Source organism: Neoarius graeffei, chromosome 5 (genome assembly GCF_027579695.1).
Source record: "Neoarius graeffei isolate fNeoGra1 chromosome 5, fNeoGra1.pri, whole genome shotgun sequence".
Lineage (NCBI taxonomy): Eukaryota > Metazoa > Chordata > Actinopteri > Siluriformes > Ariidae > Neoarius > Neoarius graeffei.
The window spans coordinates 41762476-41780194 of NC_083573.1; the positions used below are offsets into that span (position 1 = coordinate 41762476).

Genomic DNA, 17719 nt, shown 5'->3' on the forward strand with positions numbered 1-17719 from the left:
GCATGCGTCTACTTCTTCTATTGTTCTGGTGTCTCCGATGGGACCATCTTACAGCGCACGTAGAGGTGTGGCATGTGTAATGCATCGTTTTCAGCAAGCGTTGCGTTGCCATATGAACCTGATATTTTACTGATCCGTTGCCCATGTGGACGCGATATTTAAAAAAAAAAATCTCGTTGCCGTTGTCGTGTGGATGTAGCCTTAATCACGTGTGTTCGTAGAGACTGTGATGAATTGGATTGAACTGACAATACATACGTACTGTATGTATACCTGTGTGGTGTACTACGATACATTCATATGCTATCTACAGGCGAAAGAAGCTTGAGGTTTCTTTATGAGCAATTCAAATTGAAGGCATCCACCACTGAACTGAATCTACATGTTATTCATAAAGCTGCCACACACTGATTTCTTGCAATTTGACATCCAGTTAATATCATTGCCTCAAGCTTCACTCTGCATAAGATTCGGCAGAAATTTTTGCTATACACTCAAGCTCTATGAATTAAAGAAAAAGGGTTATAAAAAATAAATGTACAGAGTGTCACATTTTGCTTTGGACAATATTGCTTTCTATTTTTAGGCGAGCATTAATTGGGTATTTGGATGGACTGCATTTTAAATTGGTCATGCAATTTTGACAGTTCACTGATAAAAGTATTTCAGTGGTTTAGATTAGTAATTAGTATGAGAATTCCCAGAATGACTTTTGCTTTAATTTCTGTACTGAATTAATTAATTCATGTAAATATGTGGCTAAAAGGGCAGCATGGTGGTGTAGTGATTAGCGCTGTCGCCTCACAGCAAGAGGGTCCGGGTTCAAGCCCCGTGGCCGGCGAGGGCCTTTCTGTGTGGAGTTTGCATGTTCTCCCCGTGTCCATGTGGGTTTCCTCCGGGTGCTCCGGTTTCCCCCACAGTCCAAAGACATGCAGGTTAGGTTAACTGGCGACTCTAAGGCTACATCCACACGACAACGGCAACGAGATGTTATTAAAAAAAATATCGTGTCCACATGGGCAACGGATCAGTAAAATATCAGGTACATATGGCAACGCAACGCTTGCTGAAAACGATGCAATACACATGCCACACCTCTAGGGGCGCTGTAAGACGGTCCCTTCGGAGACACCAGAACAATAGAAGAAGTAAGGACGCATGCGCATAAACTATTATGCGCGAGACTTCATATTAGCCACAAAGTCAGAAAAATCTGTTCGTAAAATTACATTATAATGACCAAAAACAATGAAAAGTATTTTTCCAGTCTCACCTGTGAAAGGTAATCCCATGCGATCTCGTTTGGACGGCAAACCTGTTGGTACAGTTAAACGCAGCACATGAATGAGGCATCTTTATTCTCCGCTTTGACCCATCCAATATGGCGGCGAGGATGACGTATGATTCTACGCGGAAGGCGGCGTCTTTAATGGTCCGGAATAAATTGAATGCTACATGTTGATGGATTAATTTGTTCTTCTCCGCCCTTTTTGAGGAATGTATTGTAGGACTTAAACCAACATCTGAAGAGGTGAGATCGCTCCTTTTTTCCCTATTTTTGCTGGCAGGATTGACTCTGCCGTAAGGGCTATTCTCTCTCTCTCTCTCTCTCTCTCTCTCTCTCTCTCTCACTTTGCACCATTACACAATAAATATTCACAGTGAAAATATTTTGTAAGCGCGTTTCATGAACCAAGTTATAGGATTTGTTGACAACTCGCATCGAGTTCATTACACTTCTACCCGGCGTGAAGCACATGTGGTTGTGATGTCATCGTAAACAAATCCGTTCTACTCATCCAGACGACTTCACAACGGCGCCGTTGCCAGATCTTTCCACTCTGGAACCCGTTCTCAAAAGATTTCGTTTTGGGGCACCCAAAACGCCGGTGCCGTGTGGACGCCAGGCCGAAACGATAAACAATTTAATCGGATTCACCTGAATCCGTTGCCGTGTGGACAGGGCCTAAATTGACCATAGGTGTGAATGTGAGTGTGAATGGTTGTCTGTGTCTATGTGTCAGCCCTGTGATGACCTGGCGACTTGTCCAGGGTGTACCTTGCCTTTCGCCCGTAGTCAGCTGGGATAGGCTCCAGCTTGCCTGCGACCCTGTAGAACAGGATAAAGCGGCTAGAGATAATGAGATGAGATAAGATGAGAAATATGTGGCTAAAATGGGCAGCACGGTACTGCACTGGTTAGCACTGTCACCTCATAGCAAGCAGGTTCTGAGTTCAAACCTGGTGGTTGACTGGGGCCTTTCTGTGTGGAATTTGTACGTTCTCCTCATGCCTGCGGTGCTCCAGTTTCCTCTCACAGTCCAAAGACATGCGGATTAAGCCAACTGGCTACTCCAAATTGCATGTGATTGAGTGTGAATGGCTGTCTGTCACTCTGTGTGTTAGCCTTGTGATAGACTAGCGATCTGTCCAGGGTATACCCTGCCGTTCACCAAATGTCAGCTGGGATTGGTTCCAGCTCACCCGCAGCCTGCAGTGGATAATGAATGAATGAATGCAGCTAAAATCCAGCATGTACATTTTCTTTCGCTGACCTGATTTAAGCTTACAAAAATTTTTGCTCATAAGGTAAGAAAAACACAAGTAATGCTTACTTAAACTGAGTAGATTGGTGATCAGCAAATAAGTGAATGTGCAAATTAACACTTGAGTCAATTTGTTACTGTTGGAAATTTAGCATGAGCTTTGGAAAATCAATATTTTTCAACCATGTACTGAAAATGTATAGTTGATGTGTATTTTTGCCTGGGATAATAATAATAATAATAATAATAATAAAGTAAGTACAACTATTACAATTTGTGCAATGTCTGCCTACACTACACTTTCCCCCACTTACTTTATCTTGTATTTTATTTATATTCTTTTATATTCCTATTGTTTTCTCTGAGTACTACCAAAGTTTTGTTGTATAACTACAATGACAGTAAAGTCTTATCTATCTATCTATCTATCTATCTATCTATCTATCTATCTATCTATCTATCTATCTATCTATCTATCTATCTATCTACAGTGGTGCTTGAAAGTTTGTGAACCCTTTAGAATTTTCTGTATTTCTGCATAAATATGACCTAAAACATCATCAGATTTTCATCTAAATCCTAAAAGTAGATAAAGAGAACCCAGTTAAACAAATGAGACAAAAATATTATACTTGGTCATTTATTTATTGAGGAAAATGATCCAATATTACATATCTGTGAGTGGCAAAAGTATGTGAACCTTTGCTTTCAGTATCTGGTGTGACCCCCCCTTGTGCAGCAATAACTGCAACTAAACATTTCCGGTAACTGTTGATCAGTCCTGCACACCGGCTTGGAGGAATTTTAGCCCATTCCTCCGTACAGAACAGCTTCAACTCTGGGATGTTGGTGGGTTTCCTCACATGAACTGCTCGCTTCAGGTCCTTCCACAACATTTCGATTGGATTAAGGTCAGGACTTTGACTTGGCCATTCCAAAACAATCACTTTGTTCTTCTTTAACCATTCTTTGGTAGAACGACTTGTGTGCTTAGGGTCGTTGTCTTGCAGCATGACCCACCTTCTCTTGAGATTCAGTTCATGGACAGATGTCCTGACATTTTCTTTTAGAATTCACTGGTATAATTCAGAATTCATTGTTCCCTCAATGAAGGCAAGCCGTCCTGGCTCAGATGCAGCAAAACAGGCCCAAACCATGATACTACCACCACCATGTTTCACAGATGGGATAAGGTTCTTATGCTAGAATGCAGTGCTTTCCTTTCTCCAAACATAACCCTTCTCATTTAAACTAAAAAGTTCTATTTTGGTCTCATCCGTCCAAAAAACATTTTCCCAGTAGCCTTCTGGCTTGTCCATGTGATCTTTAGCAAACTGCAGATGAGCAGCAATGTTCTTTTTGGAGAGCAGTGGTTTTCTCCTTGCAACCCTGCCATGCACACCATTGTTGTTCAGTGTTCTCCTGATGGTGGACTCATGAACATTAACATTAGCCAATGTGAGAGAGGCCTTCAGTTGCTTAGAAGTTACCCCGGGGTCCTTTGTGACCTCGCCGACTATTACACGCCTTGCTCTTGGAGTGACCTTTGTTGGTCGACCACTCCTGGGGAGGGTAACATCTCATCTCATCTCATTATCTCTAGCCGCTTTATCCTTATACAGGGTCGCAGGCAAGCTGGAGCCTATCCCAGCTGACTCCGGGCGAAAGGCGGGGTACACCCTGGACAAGTCGCCAGGTCATCACAGGGCTGACACATAGACACAGACAACCATTCACACTCTCATTCACACCTACGGTCAATTTAGAGTCACCAGTTAACCTAACCTGCATGTCTTTGGACTGTGGGGGAAACCGGAGCACCCGGAGGAAACCCACGCGGACACGGGGAGAACATGCAAACTCCGCACAGAAAGGCCCTCGCCGGCCACGGGGCTCGAACCCAGGACCTTCTTGCTGTGAGGCGACAGCGCTAACCACTACACCACCGTGCCGCCCCGGGAGGGTAACAATGGTCTTGAATTTCCTCCATTTGTACACAATCTGTCTGACTGTGGATTGGTGGAGTCCAAACTCTTTAGAGATGGTTTTGTAACCTTTTCCAGCCTGATGCGCATCAACAACGCTTTTTCTGAGGTCCTCAGAAATCTCCTTTGTTCGTGCCATGATACACTTCCACAAACATGTGTTGTGAAGATCAGACTTTGATAGATCCCTGTTCTTTAAATAAAACAGGGTGCCCACTCACACCTGATTGCCATCCCATTGATTGAAAACACCTGACTCTAATTTCACCTTCAAATTAACTGCTAATCTTAGAGGTTCACATACTTTTGCCACTCACAGATATGTAATATTGGATCATATTCCTCAATAAATAAATTACCAAGTATAATATTTTTGTCTCGTTTGTTTAACTGGGTTCTCTTTATTTACTTTTAGGACTTGTGTGAAAATCTGATGATGTTTTAGGTCATATTTATGCAGAAATATAGAAAATTCTAAAGGGTTCACAAACTTTCAAGCACCACTGTATAAAATAAATTATGTTTAGTTAAATATCAATGTTAAATTAATTTAGTTAAATGTTAAATATCAGCACGAATACGGGGTGCTTTATAAAGCAAATAATGAACAAAAACTAAAAATCGCTGTTCTACCCTTGATTTAACCCACAATTCAATCCCAACATACAGTACCAGTCAAAAGTTTGGACACCCCTACTCATTCATAGGTTTTTCTATATTTTGACTATTTTCTACATTGTAGAATCTTTTTCTAGACATCAAAACTATGAAACAACATATTACGTTACATTACAGGCATTCAGCAGACGCTCTTACCCAGAGCAACGTACAATACCCAGAGCAGCCTGGGGGACAGGTGCTTTGCTCAGGGGCATTTCAACCATTTCTGCTGGTTCAGGGAATCAAACCAGCAACCTTTTGGTCCCAAAGCTGCTTCTCTAGGCATTAGGCCATGGCTTCCTATGGAGCATATATGGAATTATGTGGTAAACAAAAAAAGTGTTAAAAAACAATATGTTTCATACTTTAGATTCTTCAAAGTATCCAGCATTTACCTTGATGACGCTTTCCACACTATTGGCATTATCTTAACCAGCTTCATGAGGTAGTCACCTGGAACGCTTTTCAATTAACAGCTATGCCTTGTCAAAAGTTAATTTGTGCAATTTCTTGCCTTCTTAATGTGTTTGAGATCAAATAGTAAATAATAAAAATACAGTAAATAGCCCTATTCCACAACTGTAATAATCCAATATTATGTCAACAATCGATCAACTAAAGCAGTGGTTCTCAACCGGGGGGGCGCGCCCCCCTGGTGGGGCGCGGAGGTACTCCAGGGGGGTCGCGAGTAGGCTTCATGTATGGAGGAAAAAAAAAAATCTGGGGCTAACAGGCTATAGTAGCTAAGCAGATGCAACACATTTACCCATGTCAAAATGCAGGACATTGGACTATTACATACAAATCAATACTATTATAAAATCTATCATCAATCTATCATAAAATCTTGTGTATAGGTTATTTTAAGCCCGTGACGCGAACATGACGCAACGTCACGTGAGTGAGTCTGCATACCGTGGCCACCGTGTGAGTGCTTGCCACACACACACTAGTCTGGTTTCTTGCCGAGTTAACTCGTGCCGACTCTCGCTAGTCTACTATCATCAATCCATCGATACAGCGCAAAACCCAAACAGTCTTTTTAAAGACTACTACCCCACACTGTATTTTTGCTTTCCCCATTTCAGCTCTACCCAAATAATTTGTTGTTTTTGTTGTTTTCTTACTGCTAGTCTACTATGGATAATGCTACTACTGCTGCTACTGCTACTACTACTACTACTACTACTAATAATAATAATAATGATAATAATAATAATAATAATAATAATCTAGCCCAGGGCTGGCTGGCTATCTATCTGTCTGTCTATCTATCTATCTATCTATCTATCTATCTATCTATCTATCTATCTATCGATATAAGGTGCTGTAGGTCGGGTGGCGTCACTGCGGGTGAGTGTGTTTGGGGGGGGATTGGGGCGGGGCGAGAAGAGGGGCCCCCAACTGCAATGAACCAGCTTTGGTGGGGCCCAGGTTGCAAAAGGTTGAGAACCCCTGAACTAAAGTAAAGAGAAACGACATCCATCATTACTTTAAGACAGGGGTGTCAAACCTGATCCATAAAGGGCTGTGTGGCTGCAGGTTTTCATTCCAGCCATGCAGCAGCACCCTGATTTGGCTTATTCAATCAACTGACACACCCACCCTTTAATCAAGGGTGGGTGTGGCTGCAAGTATTTGACTGTGTGAAGACAGTTCAGTTGATTGAATGAGCCAAGTCAGGTGTGCTGCTGCATGGCTGGAATGAAAACCTGCAGCCACAAGGCCCTTTATGGATCAGGTTTGACACCCCTGCTTTAAGACATGAAGTGTCTTTCAATGAATAAAAAGTAAATAAAAAACACTGAATTAAAAGGTGCATACTAACTTTTGATTGATACTGTATGACAAATTTCAAAGGATTTCCCCAACCCTGGTGGACGTGCTCCATCAGGACAGATGTAATCATGCCCCTTGTAAATCATTAGGCGGATAATTTCATCTCAATTTTTGTCACCAAACATCCCAACATAATCCTGATTACTGAATTGTCCTGTAAATAGATTGCTTACACACAAATTGCTTGACATTGAGACTCGAGGCAGTTCGATTAAGGAATGAGCTTTTGATGGCTTTGTTAGCTTTAATGAAAGGTGATAGTAATGAGCCTTCTGTCAATGATTTCTGTCTGATTGTAGATAGAGACTGGAATGAGCTTCGAATTGCAAAGGGTCAAAGCAAGGCAATAATAAATGGCTTCAATCCCACAAAGGAGTACAGAGTGAAGGTTATAGCTGTGAGTGGAAGTCAGCAAAGCAAAGCGCTTGAAGGAAGCTTTGCAGGTATGGAAAACATTCTCAGACTCATTTGTTCATTGTGTTCGCTTATGTCACACTTCTCTGAAAAAAAAAAAGTTTTCTGTATGTTGGATCTCTGGCTACAGATAGAGTATGTGTTTTGAACATGCTGAAATATTTATGCTTTGCAGCTCAGGGACGGAAATTTGACGGAGAAAACGCCCAACCACGGAGAACAAAGGAGATGCCTAAAGAGGATGGTATTGAACTATCAGGAGGTAAATCAAAGAGCAATACATAGTTTTCACTGACGTCACGGCATTCCGGGGAACGCCCTCCAGCCGCCATCTTGTGGGTCAAACAAAACGGACCATCGCCATTAGCGGCTACGTTATCTCGGACGAATTTATGAAGTTATATAGTCAGTTTTCTAAAATAAAGATCAATGTCGGCAAAATCAAGCAAACAGAAGTATATAGATACATTAGACGACATCTCACGACAACGGTATGCAGCCAAACTGGCCTTGATTGGGGGAATTGACCCCTACGAAGTGGACAAAAATGCATTTTCAAGTGACTATGCAGGGCTGCCATCCATATCGTACCCTGATATTGTGAACTATTTTGTGAATAGTAAAAGCGCCTACACACTTGACGACCTCAAAGCATACAAGTCGCTGGAGTCATACAATTATTTTGTCTGTGGCTGGGTCCGTGAAGTCCACCATATAAAAACAAGTGACAGTCGTGTGCTAATTACAGCCAAGGTATGTAAACATTGGAATTTTAGAGCTCTCAACACTGCATATAAATATGTGTGTGTATACTGTAATATCGAGTTGATTTAAGACAAATTTTACATCCATTAGTGGTATTACAGTACCATGTCAGTGTACAATGTAAACGTACACTCAGCGGTTCCAGTTAGGCATTCTCCAGAGATTGTTCACATGATGTTTTGGTTTCCAAAAACAAACTTAAACACAATTGATTGTTTATTTAAAAAACTTACCACTTATAAAATTATCGGAGCAGACTTTGCTGTGTTTGGAAGGCTGATAATCCTTGCAGTTGAGTTTCTTTGTTTGCTCGCCTTCGTGCTCCCGTACAGTGGGAATTCCATAAAAGCTCCGCTTGACGTCATCATCTGACCTATTACGACAGCCGTGGATACAACAGGCGTGCACCATTGCTAGCTTTAAATAACCTGCTTGGGTTCTTTTGAAGACTTTGTACTCGCGCGTTACAATGTGTGCTCAGTGACCCGTACGGTAAGCTTCACCCGCAAGATGGCTGCCACTAGGGAATCCCCGACTCTGTGACGTCATGTGCAAACTATGTATATGCATAACTTGTCTTCTTGTTTCTCTCTGACAGACATACACATTTTCTTTTTCATATGCTCTTTCTTTTCCCCTTTAAATCATTATTTCAACTTTGCCAGTGGGAAATGCCCCTTTGTCAAGACCTTTGAGAATGGCTTTAGACATCAGTGGAGTATAAGGATTTCAGTCCAGCAAATTTGTGGAGGTCGTCGCTCTACCCCAGCATGCTCTGTTTCCATCTCTTCTGTCTCTTGATAGAAAAATGCCCATGCTCATGAAGCCAAGGTCAAAGATAACAATCTAATTTGGAATTTCAGTCGTCTCTCTCGTCCATGCTTCCGTCAGTTATGTGCGAAAGTGTTTATTTTCCTATCTATATGGATTGTTCTAGGCCGTTTATCTGACATCATATGTGTTTATAATGTTATTACAAGGTGCTGTGAAAGAAGAAACTTTAATAGACGGGGCTTTTAAAGTGGATTAAAGTGTACTCAGTATCTGTGTGATCATCTCTGAAGAAACAAGTACATGGTTGACCGTGCAGAAGCATTATCACAGCAGGTACAGAATAGGTATCCAGGCTGATCAATCAGCTCGGCTGCTGCTGCGAAGACTGTTAGAGGGTCTAATGGGTCGAGCTGCGGCCATTTGTTTTAGAGAGTGCAAAATCCAATCTGGGCTGTGAAAGGTTTGAAATATGCTGTGGGGCTGTGTGGTGTGCTTGGGCCCCTCGTCAGGACCTCAGTGTGGTGAGACCATGTGGGAGAAAACCACATGAAGTCTACAGAAGTGGCTTTTTGTACGCGTTGCTTACAGAGTGTAATTTTGGACACCTCTGAGGAATGCCGCAGGGTAGCACAGATTTTGACTGAGCTTCCTCTTAGGAAGTTAAGAAAGCTTATCAGGGTGTTTTCTCTCTTTAAACTGGTATAATTATGAGGCTAACCTGGACAGTTTGGTACACAGGTCTTTGGTATTGGAGCGAAATAAAAAGGCCAGAGAGACTTAATGAAAACAGAAGAGCGCCTCCAAGGCAGCTCTGGGCAATGCTTTTTTTTTTTTTTTAATAGCCTGAGGCTAGTCACGCTCAGACCTGGTGTATACTGTTTTAAAATTTTTACTTTTATGTCAGACAGTGGCATTTTGTTTAGTGTGGTGGCGAGTAAAGTAAGAACTGGAGTAAGATACAAGACTGCCTTCAGTGAAATGACCTGCATGACAAAGATTTTCAAACACAGATCACGTCTGATGCTCAGCGTGAATGATTCTGAAGTGAAGCCTTCGTATTTCAATTTTAGCTCTCCTTAGAAAAGCAGCGAAAGGGATTTTCCCTCATGGTCACCCATCTTAGAGATGATTCAACTTGGTTTGTGCGTGTGCTGGCTGGCTGGTGTGGTGTGGTGTGGTGTTGTGTGCTATCACAAGATCACACTTCCTTTTAAAGTGTCTCTCCCAGGATCCTGCTCAAATAGACAGAATAAAAGTAAACAAGTCCTCATATGGGATGTGAATCTCGTATTTGAGCACTATGTTTCTTTTTGTTAAATAAATCTGTTTCCCACCACTGATGAATGATGCGCCAGCTCTTCAGAGTGTTGTCAGCTTCAATTCCCGCAACATTAAACACCTAGAGATAGCACCTGCAATACTGATTCTTGTTGAACATCTGGATGTGGCAGGCAATCACCAGCAGCGTCTCCCTTCATACCGATATCCAAACAGCTGTCTGTTGGCTTTGCTTCGGATAGGTTCAGGAATTACAACATGGTGAGAGAGGGGAAGGGCGGTGATTGTTTTGAGAAAATGGAAAAAGAGAGAGGGAGCCATCAGCTTTAGAAAGCAATTACAGTAGTTTGAGACTCCAGTGCCGGTTAAAGCCACCTGGAGTAGCTTTTTATTTTTATTTTATTTTGTCTGGGCTTATGGTAAAAGGTGGTGATTGTCTGAAGACTTGTCTGTCACATATATAACCCTGTGGGTAATGGTGAAGGAGACAGAGGTGTGATAATGGGCTTTGCTGACTTTTTTGGCTAGAGGGCAGGACACTAGTGAGTAGCAGGGAGGAAATGCCGCAGGACCTGCACCTACTGTAACCTTCCTCTGAGACAGACGCAGTCAGAAACAGAAAGAAGGTGATACATCCTGGTCCAAACAAGCTGGCCGAGCCACGAATAATGCTGCACTCCGCTTTTTAATGGAAATGTGCAGTGCGGTTTCGCTTAGTGATTTTATTTATTTATTTTCTTTGTCCAAGAAAACACGCTTAATAAGGGATCCCTGATACAAAGCTGCTCTTGGATGTTGTGGACAGAGACGGCTGTCCTCTAGGGCTCTCCAGTACGCCGCATTAGGCATCGCTAGGTGCTGTGGTGCTGAGAATGCTAATTTTGTGTTAATTGCCAGGGCCCCAAGCTTGGACAGCTTTCCGGATTTTAAGAAGTTTCTGTAAAGGAGAAAAAGACATCACAGCTTACTGGAGGAAAAGGCTGATATGCAGAACCTGAGGCCTCACTCGCACTGGGAATCCGTGTCAGGCTCGCAGTGATGTAATGCATGTCCTCTTATCTGTATGTTTGTCTGGAATCCTGATGAGAACATGAGCAAGGATTCTTGGCTTCGAAGCTATTAATGAAAGAATCGAACGGTACATATTATTGGTAGAGGGCGGCATGGTGGTGTAGTGGTTAGCACTGTTGCCTCACAGCAAGAAGGTCCTGGGTTCGAGCCCTGTGGCCGGCGAGGGCCTTTCTGTGCGGAGTTTGCATGTTCTCCCCGTGTCTGTGTGGGTTTCCTCCGGGTGCTCCGGTTTCCCCCACAGTCCAAAGACATGCAGGTTAGGTTAACTAGTGACTCTAAATTGACTGTGAGTGTGAATGGTTGTTTGTCTCTATTGCCCCTTTTCCACCAAATCAGTTCCAGGGCTGGTTCAGTTCCAGTGCTGGTGCTGGTTCACAACTCGTTCAACTTGCGAGCCAGCTGAGAACCAGTTTGCTTTTCCATAGCTCGCGGTGCTAAGGGAAGCCACGTCATTACGTCGCTGTATACATCAGTTACATCGTTGTATACGTAAGTTACGTCGCTATGTTTGCATAAACCTTGGTGCGAATATCGAAGCAAAAACAACACGGAAGAAGCAGCAGCAACAACAACAATAATAATAATGGATGATTTCGCGTTTGTACAGTACAGCTGCTGCTTCTCGTCGCTTAAAAATGGCGATCTTTCACGGTCTTGTTATTGTTGTCGGTCTTAACAACTCCGCCCCCCCGCTGACGTAAGCGGTTCTTTCCTCTGGCCCAGCAGAGAGTTGGTGCTAGCCTGGAACCGTTTTTTCTGGCCCCAGAGCTGGTTCTTTGTCAGTGGAAACAGAAAACCCGGTTCCAAACTAAGCACTGGCCCCGAACCAGCCCTGGAACTGCTTTGGTGGAAAAGGGGCATATGTGTCAGCCCTGCGATGATCTGGCAACTTGTCCAGGGTGTACCCCGCCTCTCGCCCATAGTCAGCTGGGATAGGCTCCAGCTTGCCCGCGACCCTGTACAGGATAAGCGGCTACAGATAATGGATGGACAGATGGATATTATTGGTATACAAATGATATTAATTATGTACTTACAGCCTCCTCGTCTCATCTGACGGGAATTAAATAATGTTTTACATCTCGATAATTCTAACCACGCACCAGTGTTCACGCTAATGGAAAGGGCTGCTGTAGACTGTATCACAATGACAGGAGTATTCGTGTTATCGAGTGCTCAGTTTCACTGCTCGATTCTGAATCTGCTTCAGCTGAGAGTTTAAAATTCAGCTCCGATAGCTTGCCTTAGTACAACAGTTTACTCCTAATCTCATACTGATCAAGAGAGTTGGTGTGGAGTCTGTTTTGTTGATTAATTTGGGGCTCGTACTCTGGTGCAATCCACATAGCCATATGGCCAACAACAAAACCTCAGCCTTCTTCAACCCAAATCATGTCACCGAATGGAATTAGTGAGCCGCAGTGTTGTAACAACACAGCTCTGGCTCTCAGTCGTTTAATGCGTTCTGTTTCAATTTGCTGTCTATCAAGAAAACAACAAACCAGCTGGCTACCATTAAGTTGTGTGCCGAAGAAGTGCACGTTAATTGACTTTAAATTTTCTGTATTAGTGACTGTTATGTTTGATCAAAGGTCTTTATTGCTCATGTGGCCTAATGGAAGGGTAAAGTATTTTGAGACGTTTATTATCTGAGTATAAACACTCATTTACATGGTCATGTACAGACAACTGAAGATGTAATCATGCAGCCGAGCTCCATCTCTTCAGTTCTAGTTTGTTTATTGCTCTCCCTGACCTGTTCATCCATTGCCTTTGTTGTATGATGAGCAAATTACATTTGGTGTGTGTGTGTGTGTGTGTGTGTGTGTGTGTGTGTGTGTGTGTGTGTGTGTGTGTGTGTGTGTGTGTGTGTGTTTGAGGGTAAGCACTGCTTCATTTCCAATTTAATATCTCTGACTATAATTAAGGTAGAGGGCAGCTCAAGGGCTACTGATGCAATCACAGGCATCTGGCATATTTTCTGTAGAATAAACCTGACTGCAGGCAGAAGTAGAAATGGTTCCTCGCTTACAGCCATACCAGCCTGAGAACACCCAATCTCATCCGATCTGGGAAGCCTAAACAGGATTGGGCCTGCAAGCCGCTTTTAGACTGTATGATTATTACTTGTCACACTGTGACAGATTCTATAAGAGGCTGTGCCATAAGGTGCTGCCTGTGTTAAATTATACCGTACAATACAGATCTTCGAACAATTCTTGGGTTTCACGTGACGTCACATCCGCCTCATTAGTTATTCAAAACTTTAGCTGGTGGTCTACCAAAGCTCAGTTGACGAAGCGTTTGTATGGAGAAGGTGCATTGCTCGCATGAAAAATGCCTTACCCTTGCGTTGTGTTACAGTAGGTTGTTCGAATCGATCAAACCGTGAAACTGAAACGTTTCTTCAGGGTTCCGCGTGAACTAATAAAAAAGGATGAACGAACACAGGATTTCATAAAAAGGCGTCGAGAAAGGTGGCTTTTGAACCTCTCACTGAAATTGAAGGGAGCCGAGTTGAAACATGCTCGAGTTTGTAGTGATCGCTTGGTGAAAGGTTTGTTTATCCCTCTCAGCTATGTCCTTAGTGTTTTACAAGTACTTTTCTTGTTATGTGTTGTTATTTTACGGTACTTTTTTTATTCATGAAGCGCTAAAGTCCCCAGCTGTTTCTCTGTTTACTTCTCACTCGATGGCCGCCGTGTGCCTCACTTTCTTTAACAAGGTGTCCTAGCGGGCTTTTCAACGGCAACAACATACAGTAGACTGGGCTCCAACACTGAAATTAGGTCATGATAAAGTCAAAGAGCAGTCAGAAGAAGATAAAGAGCGCAAAGTAAGAGCAAAATCTTTGTTTTAAAACAATGTTTAAAAAAAACAAAACATACTTACATGGGGGGCGGCACAGTGGTGTAGTGGTTAGCGCTGTCGCCTCACAGCAAGAAGGTCCGGGTTCAAGCCCCGTGGCCGACGAGGGCCTTTCTGTGTGGAGTTTGCATGTTCTCCCCGTGTCTGCATGGGGGTGCTCCGGTTTCCCCCACAGTCCAAAGACATGCAGGTTAGGTTAACTGGTGACTCGAAATTGAGTGTGAATGGTTGTACGCGGCCTCACCCAATATGCTGTCGTTTTGAAAAAAATCTCCGTAAACACGGCATCGTTTCGATTCACTGGAAACGACCCAAAACGCTGTAGTACATATGCCAGGCCTGTATGTGGCGCTGTGACGCCGCCACACCAATACACTAAAACCGGAAGACAAGCCATGGAGCATGCGTATAAAGGTCACGCGCTGTTTACAAAACAAGCTCATAACACGAGAAGTTTTGTTGCTCCTCGCAGTAATATAAAAGCAGAAGGTTTTGTTGTAGCAGCCGTAATAGACTGAGTTGTTTCTGCAGTACGAGCACAAGCCTGTAGTCCACCGTTTTTGTTATGATGCGTCTAGCGGCGGCAGCTGAGGTTAAAGGTTAGAGAGGCGGGGCTTATACGTCATCGTTTCTGAAAAAATCCGCTTCGCCGTCCAGACGACTCCGGGCTATCCGGCGTTTTAGGATTTTCCCACTCTGGGACCCGTTTTCAAAAAATACCGGTTTCACACCTCGAAAAAGCCAGCTCTGTCTGGATGCGAGGCCGAAGCGATAAAGTATTTATGCGGATTTGACAAAAACGTACTCGTGTGGACGGGGCCTGTGTCTATGTGTCAGCCCTGTGATGACCTGGTGACTTGTCCAGGGTAGACCCCGAAGCCGTTTGTTTTCAGGATAATGGCTGGCTGATGAAATTATTGGCTGGCTAGCTGACTCAGCCAAAACCTTAATGGCTGCTGCAGCCACCAAAATGTTTATGGCTACAAATGGCTGATACTGGACGTCACTGTGTGGCATATATCCGGGCGAACGGATCAAACAAATGGGGGGAATAAATAGCAAATTACCACAGGTCCCCTGGTCTCTTACTTCATTGTAAATATAAATCTAGCAAGATTGTAGTTCAATGCTAATAATAAGCTAATCTGGATTGTTCGAGGAAGGCATCTAGCTATCTACTCTCACTAGCAATGAGCAGTGAAGGACTGGCAGCTATCTTACTACGATGAAAGTAGAGTGGTGGAGTACTTTTTTTTTTATCAAGCTCGAAGTATGTGAAACAAACAAACAAACAAACAAAAATACCTTTACACTTTCCCTCAGCAGCGGCAAAGAATGCAGCCATCTCGTCGATATCGGAGTCGATTGATGCTCTGGGTGGGTTCCCGGGTTCCCCAGTGTATCGTGGTAACGGTGTGAGGGGCGGGAAGCCAGACAGGTAGTCACAACGGCAAGCTTGTGGTGGCTCTCTGTGCTGTGATATCAGTTCTAAATCTCTACAGTGTATGCCTATACGTCTCTATTGTGTTACTACTAGTGTGTACAGTTGATCATGTTTGTGTCACTTTTCTTGTAGCTCATGATGTGGATAAACCCATTATTTGATGTACACAATTCTTAGTGGCTCAGCCAAATTTTATTAGATAGCGGCTCAAATTGGCTTCCAAAATTATTGGCTGGCGGCGGCTCAAATTCTAAATGGCGGTTTTAGCGGCGCCTGGCGGCGGCTTCGGGGTCTAGTCCAGGGTGAACCCCGCATTTCGCCCGGAGTCAGCTGGGATAGGCTCCAGCTTGCCTGCGACCCTGTAAAACAGGATAAAGCAGCTAGAGATAATGAGAGAAGAGATACTTATACGGGCAAAAACAATACAGGATTCATTCGGCAGCGACTTGATCCCGAGGTCCTTTACCCAGCCAAGTACAAAAAAGTTGTAAGCCTCCATACTCTTCCACGCTTTCATCTGTTTTGCGGTGTAGAAGGACGTCTGCAACACCAGATAGTTCGAGATGTCGGGGAACTCGACTGAAGGGTAGTTTTCGAGATCGTATGATAAATCCTTCTTTTCCAGACTGTAGGGGTCGATTCTATTGCACATAGCAATCTTCTGAATATATCTAAAGCCAGCAGTGGCTTCTAGATTATGAGCATACTCTGATAACTTATCGCTAGTTGTTTGCACTACGGCAGCCGTTTTGGTTTGCTAGACCACCAGCTGCTTTTTTTTTTACTTTAATCTTTATTGTTGATTTACATTTTGATACAGAATTATTTTTCCACCTTCTATAACAACTGTTTTTGTTATACAGCAGCCAACAATGGAACATGTGAACAAATGGGTACATATACACAACAAAGCAACACTAAAACTAGATGATAAGAAAGAAAAGGGAAAAAAAGAAAGAAACTGGAGGAGCTTTTTGGAAGCTGTATCTAACAGTCCATCAGTTCTCTCAGTTTCAAGAGATTAATTAGCTGTCCATGTCATAGTCATTGTCACTGTTATGGGTCCTGAATGTTGTCCATTTCTGCCATTTTCTTCATATTGTGCCTCCTGCAATCTCAGACGAGGTGTTATTTTCTCCATTATAGAGATATCCTGTACAATCTCTGTCCATTGTTCCTGGTTAGGAGATTCTACTTTACCCCATTTCCTAGTAATAGCTTTTTTGCAGACTCTTAACAGAATTTTGACAAGATATCTGTCTCTTCTTTGTACATCATCATCAGTGAAATTGCACAAATAATGCACCAAGCAATTCATAGGAATATCATATCTCAGTATCTTCTGTAACAATCTGTGTACCATTTTCCAGAATTTTACAATTTTGTGATAATTCAATTGAAAAACAAACAAATCTGTTGGGGGAAAAACATAAAAAGTAAAAAACGTACAATAAGCTGGTTGCATAAGTGTGCACACCCTTAAACTAATACTTTGTTGAAACACCTTTTGATTTAATTACAGCATTCAGTCTTTTTGGGTTCACACTTGTCGTCAATTAAAATGACAGCAATTAACCCCAAATAAAGTTCAGACATTTACTTAGTTGGATCCTCCGGTGAAAGCCAGGGTTCGCAGAGAGCTTACAAAGCGTCAAAGGGATCTCATTGTTGAAAGTTATCAGTCAGGAGAAGGGGACAAAAACATGTCCACGGCATTAGATATACCATGGAGCACAGTGAAGACGGTCATCAAGAAGTGGAGAAAATATGGGACAACAGTGACATTATCGAGAACTGGACGTCCCTCCAAAATTGATGACGAAAACTGGTCAGGGAGGCTGCCAAGAGGCCTACAGCAACACTGAAGGAGCTGCAGGAATTTCTGGCAAGTACTGGTTGTGTACTACATGTGACAACAATCTCCCGTATTCTCCATATGTCTGGACTATGAGGTAGGGTCAAAGAAAAACATCCAAGCCCGGCTAAATTTTGCAAAAAAAATACATCAACTCTCCCAAAAGCATGTGGGAAAATGTGTTACGGTCTGATGAAACCAAGGTTGAACTATTTGGCCA

At 42.9% G+C, this 17719-nt stretch overlaps 1 protein-coding gene across 2 annotated transcripts in view; it reads left to right on the forward strand.

Moving 5' to 3' along the window:
• col14a1a (collagen, type XIV, alpha 1a) overlaps positions 1–17719 on the forward strand; it is a 256796-nt gene that overhangs the window by 13083 nt on the left and 225994 nt on the right. For both annotated transcript variants that reach the window (XM_060921730.1, XM_060921731.1), the window contains exons 4-5: positions 7330–7473; positions 7620–7706. In XM_060921730.1, the coding sequence (XP_060777713.1) occupies positions 7330–7473; positions 7620–7706 (231 nt within the window). The remainder of the gene's footprint in view (positions 1–7329; positions 7474–7619; positions 7707–17719) is intronic.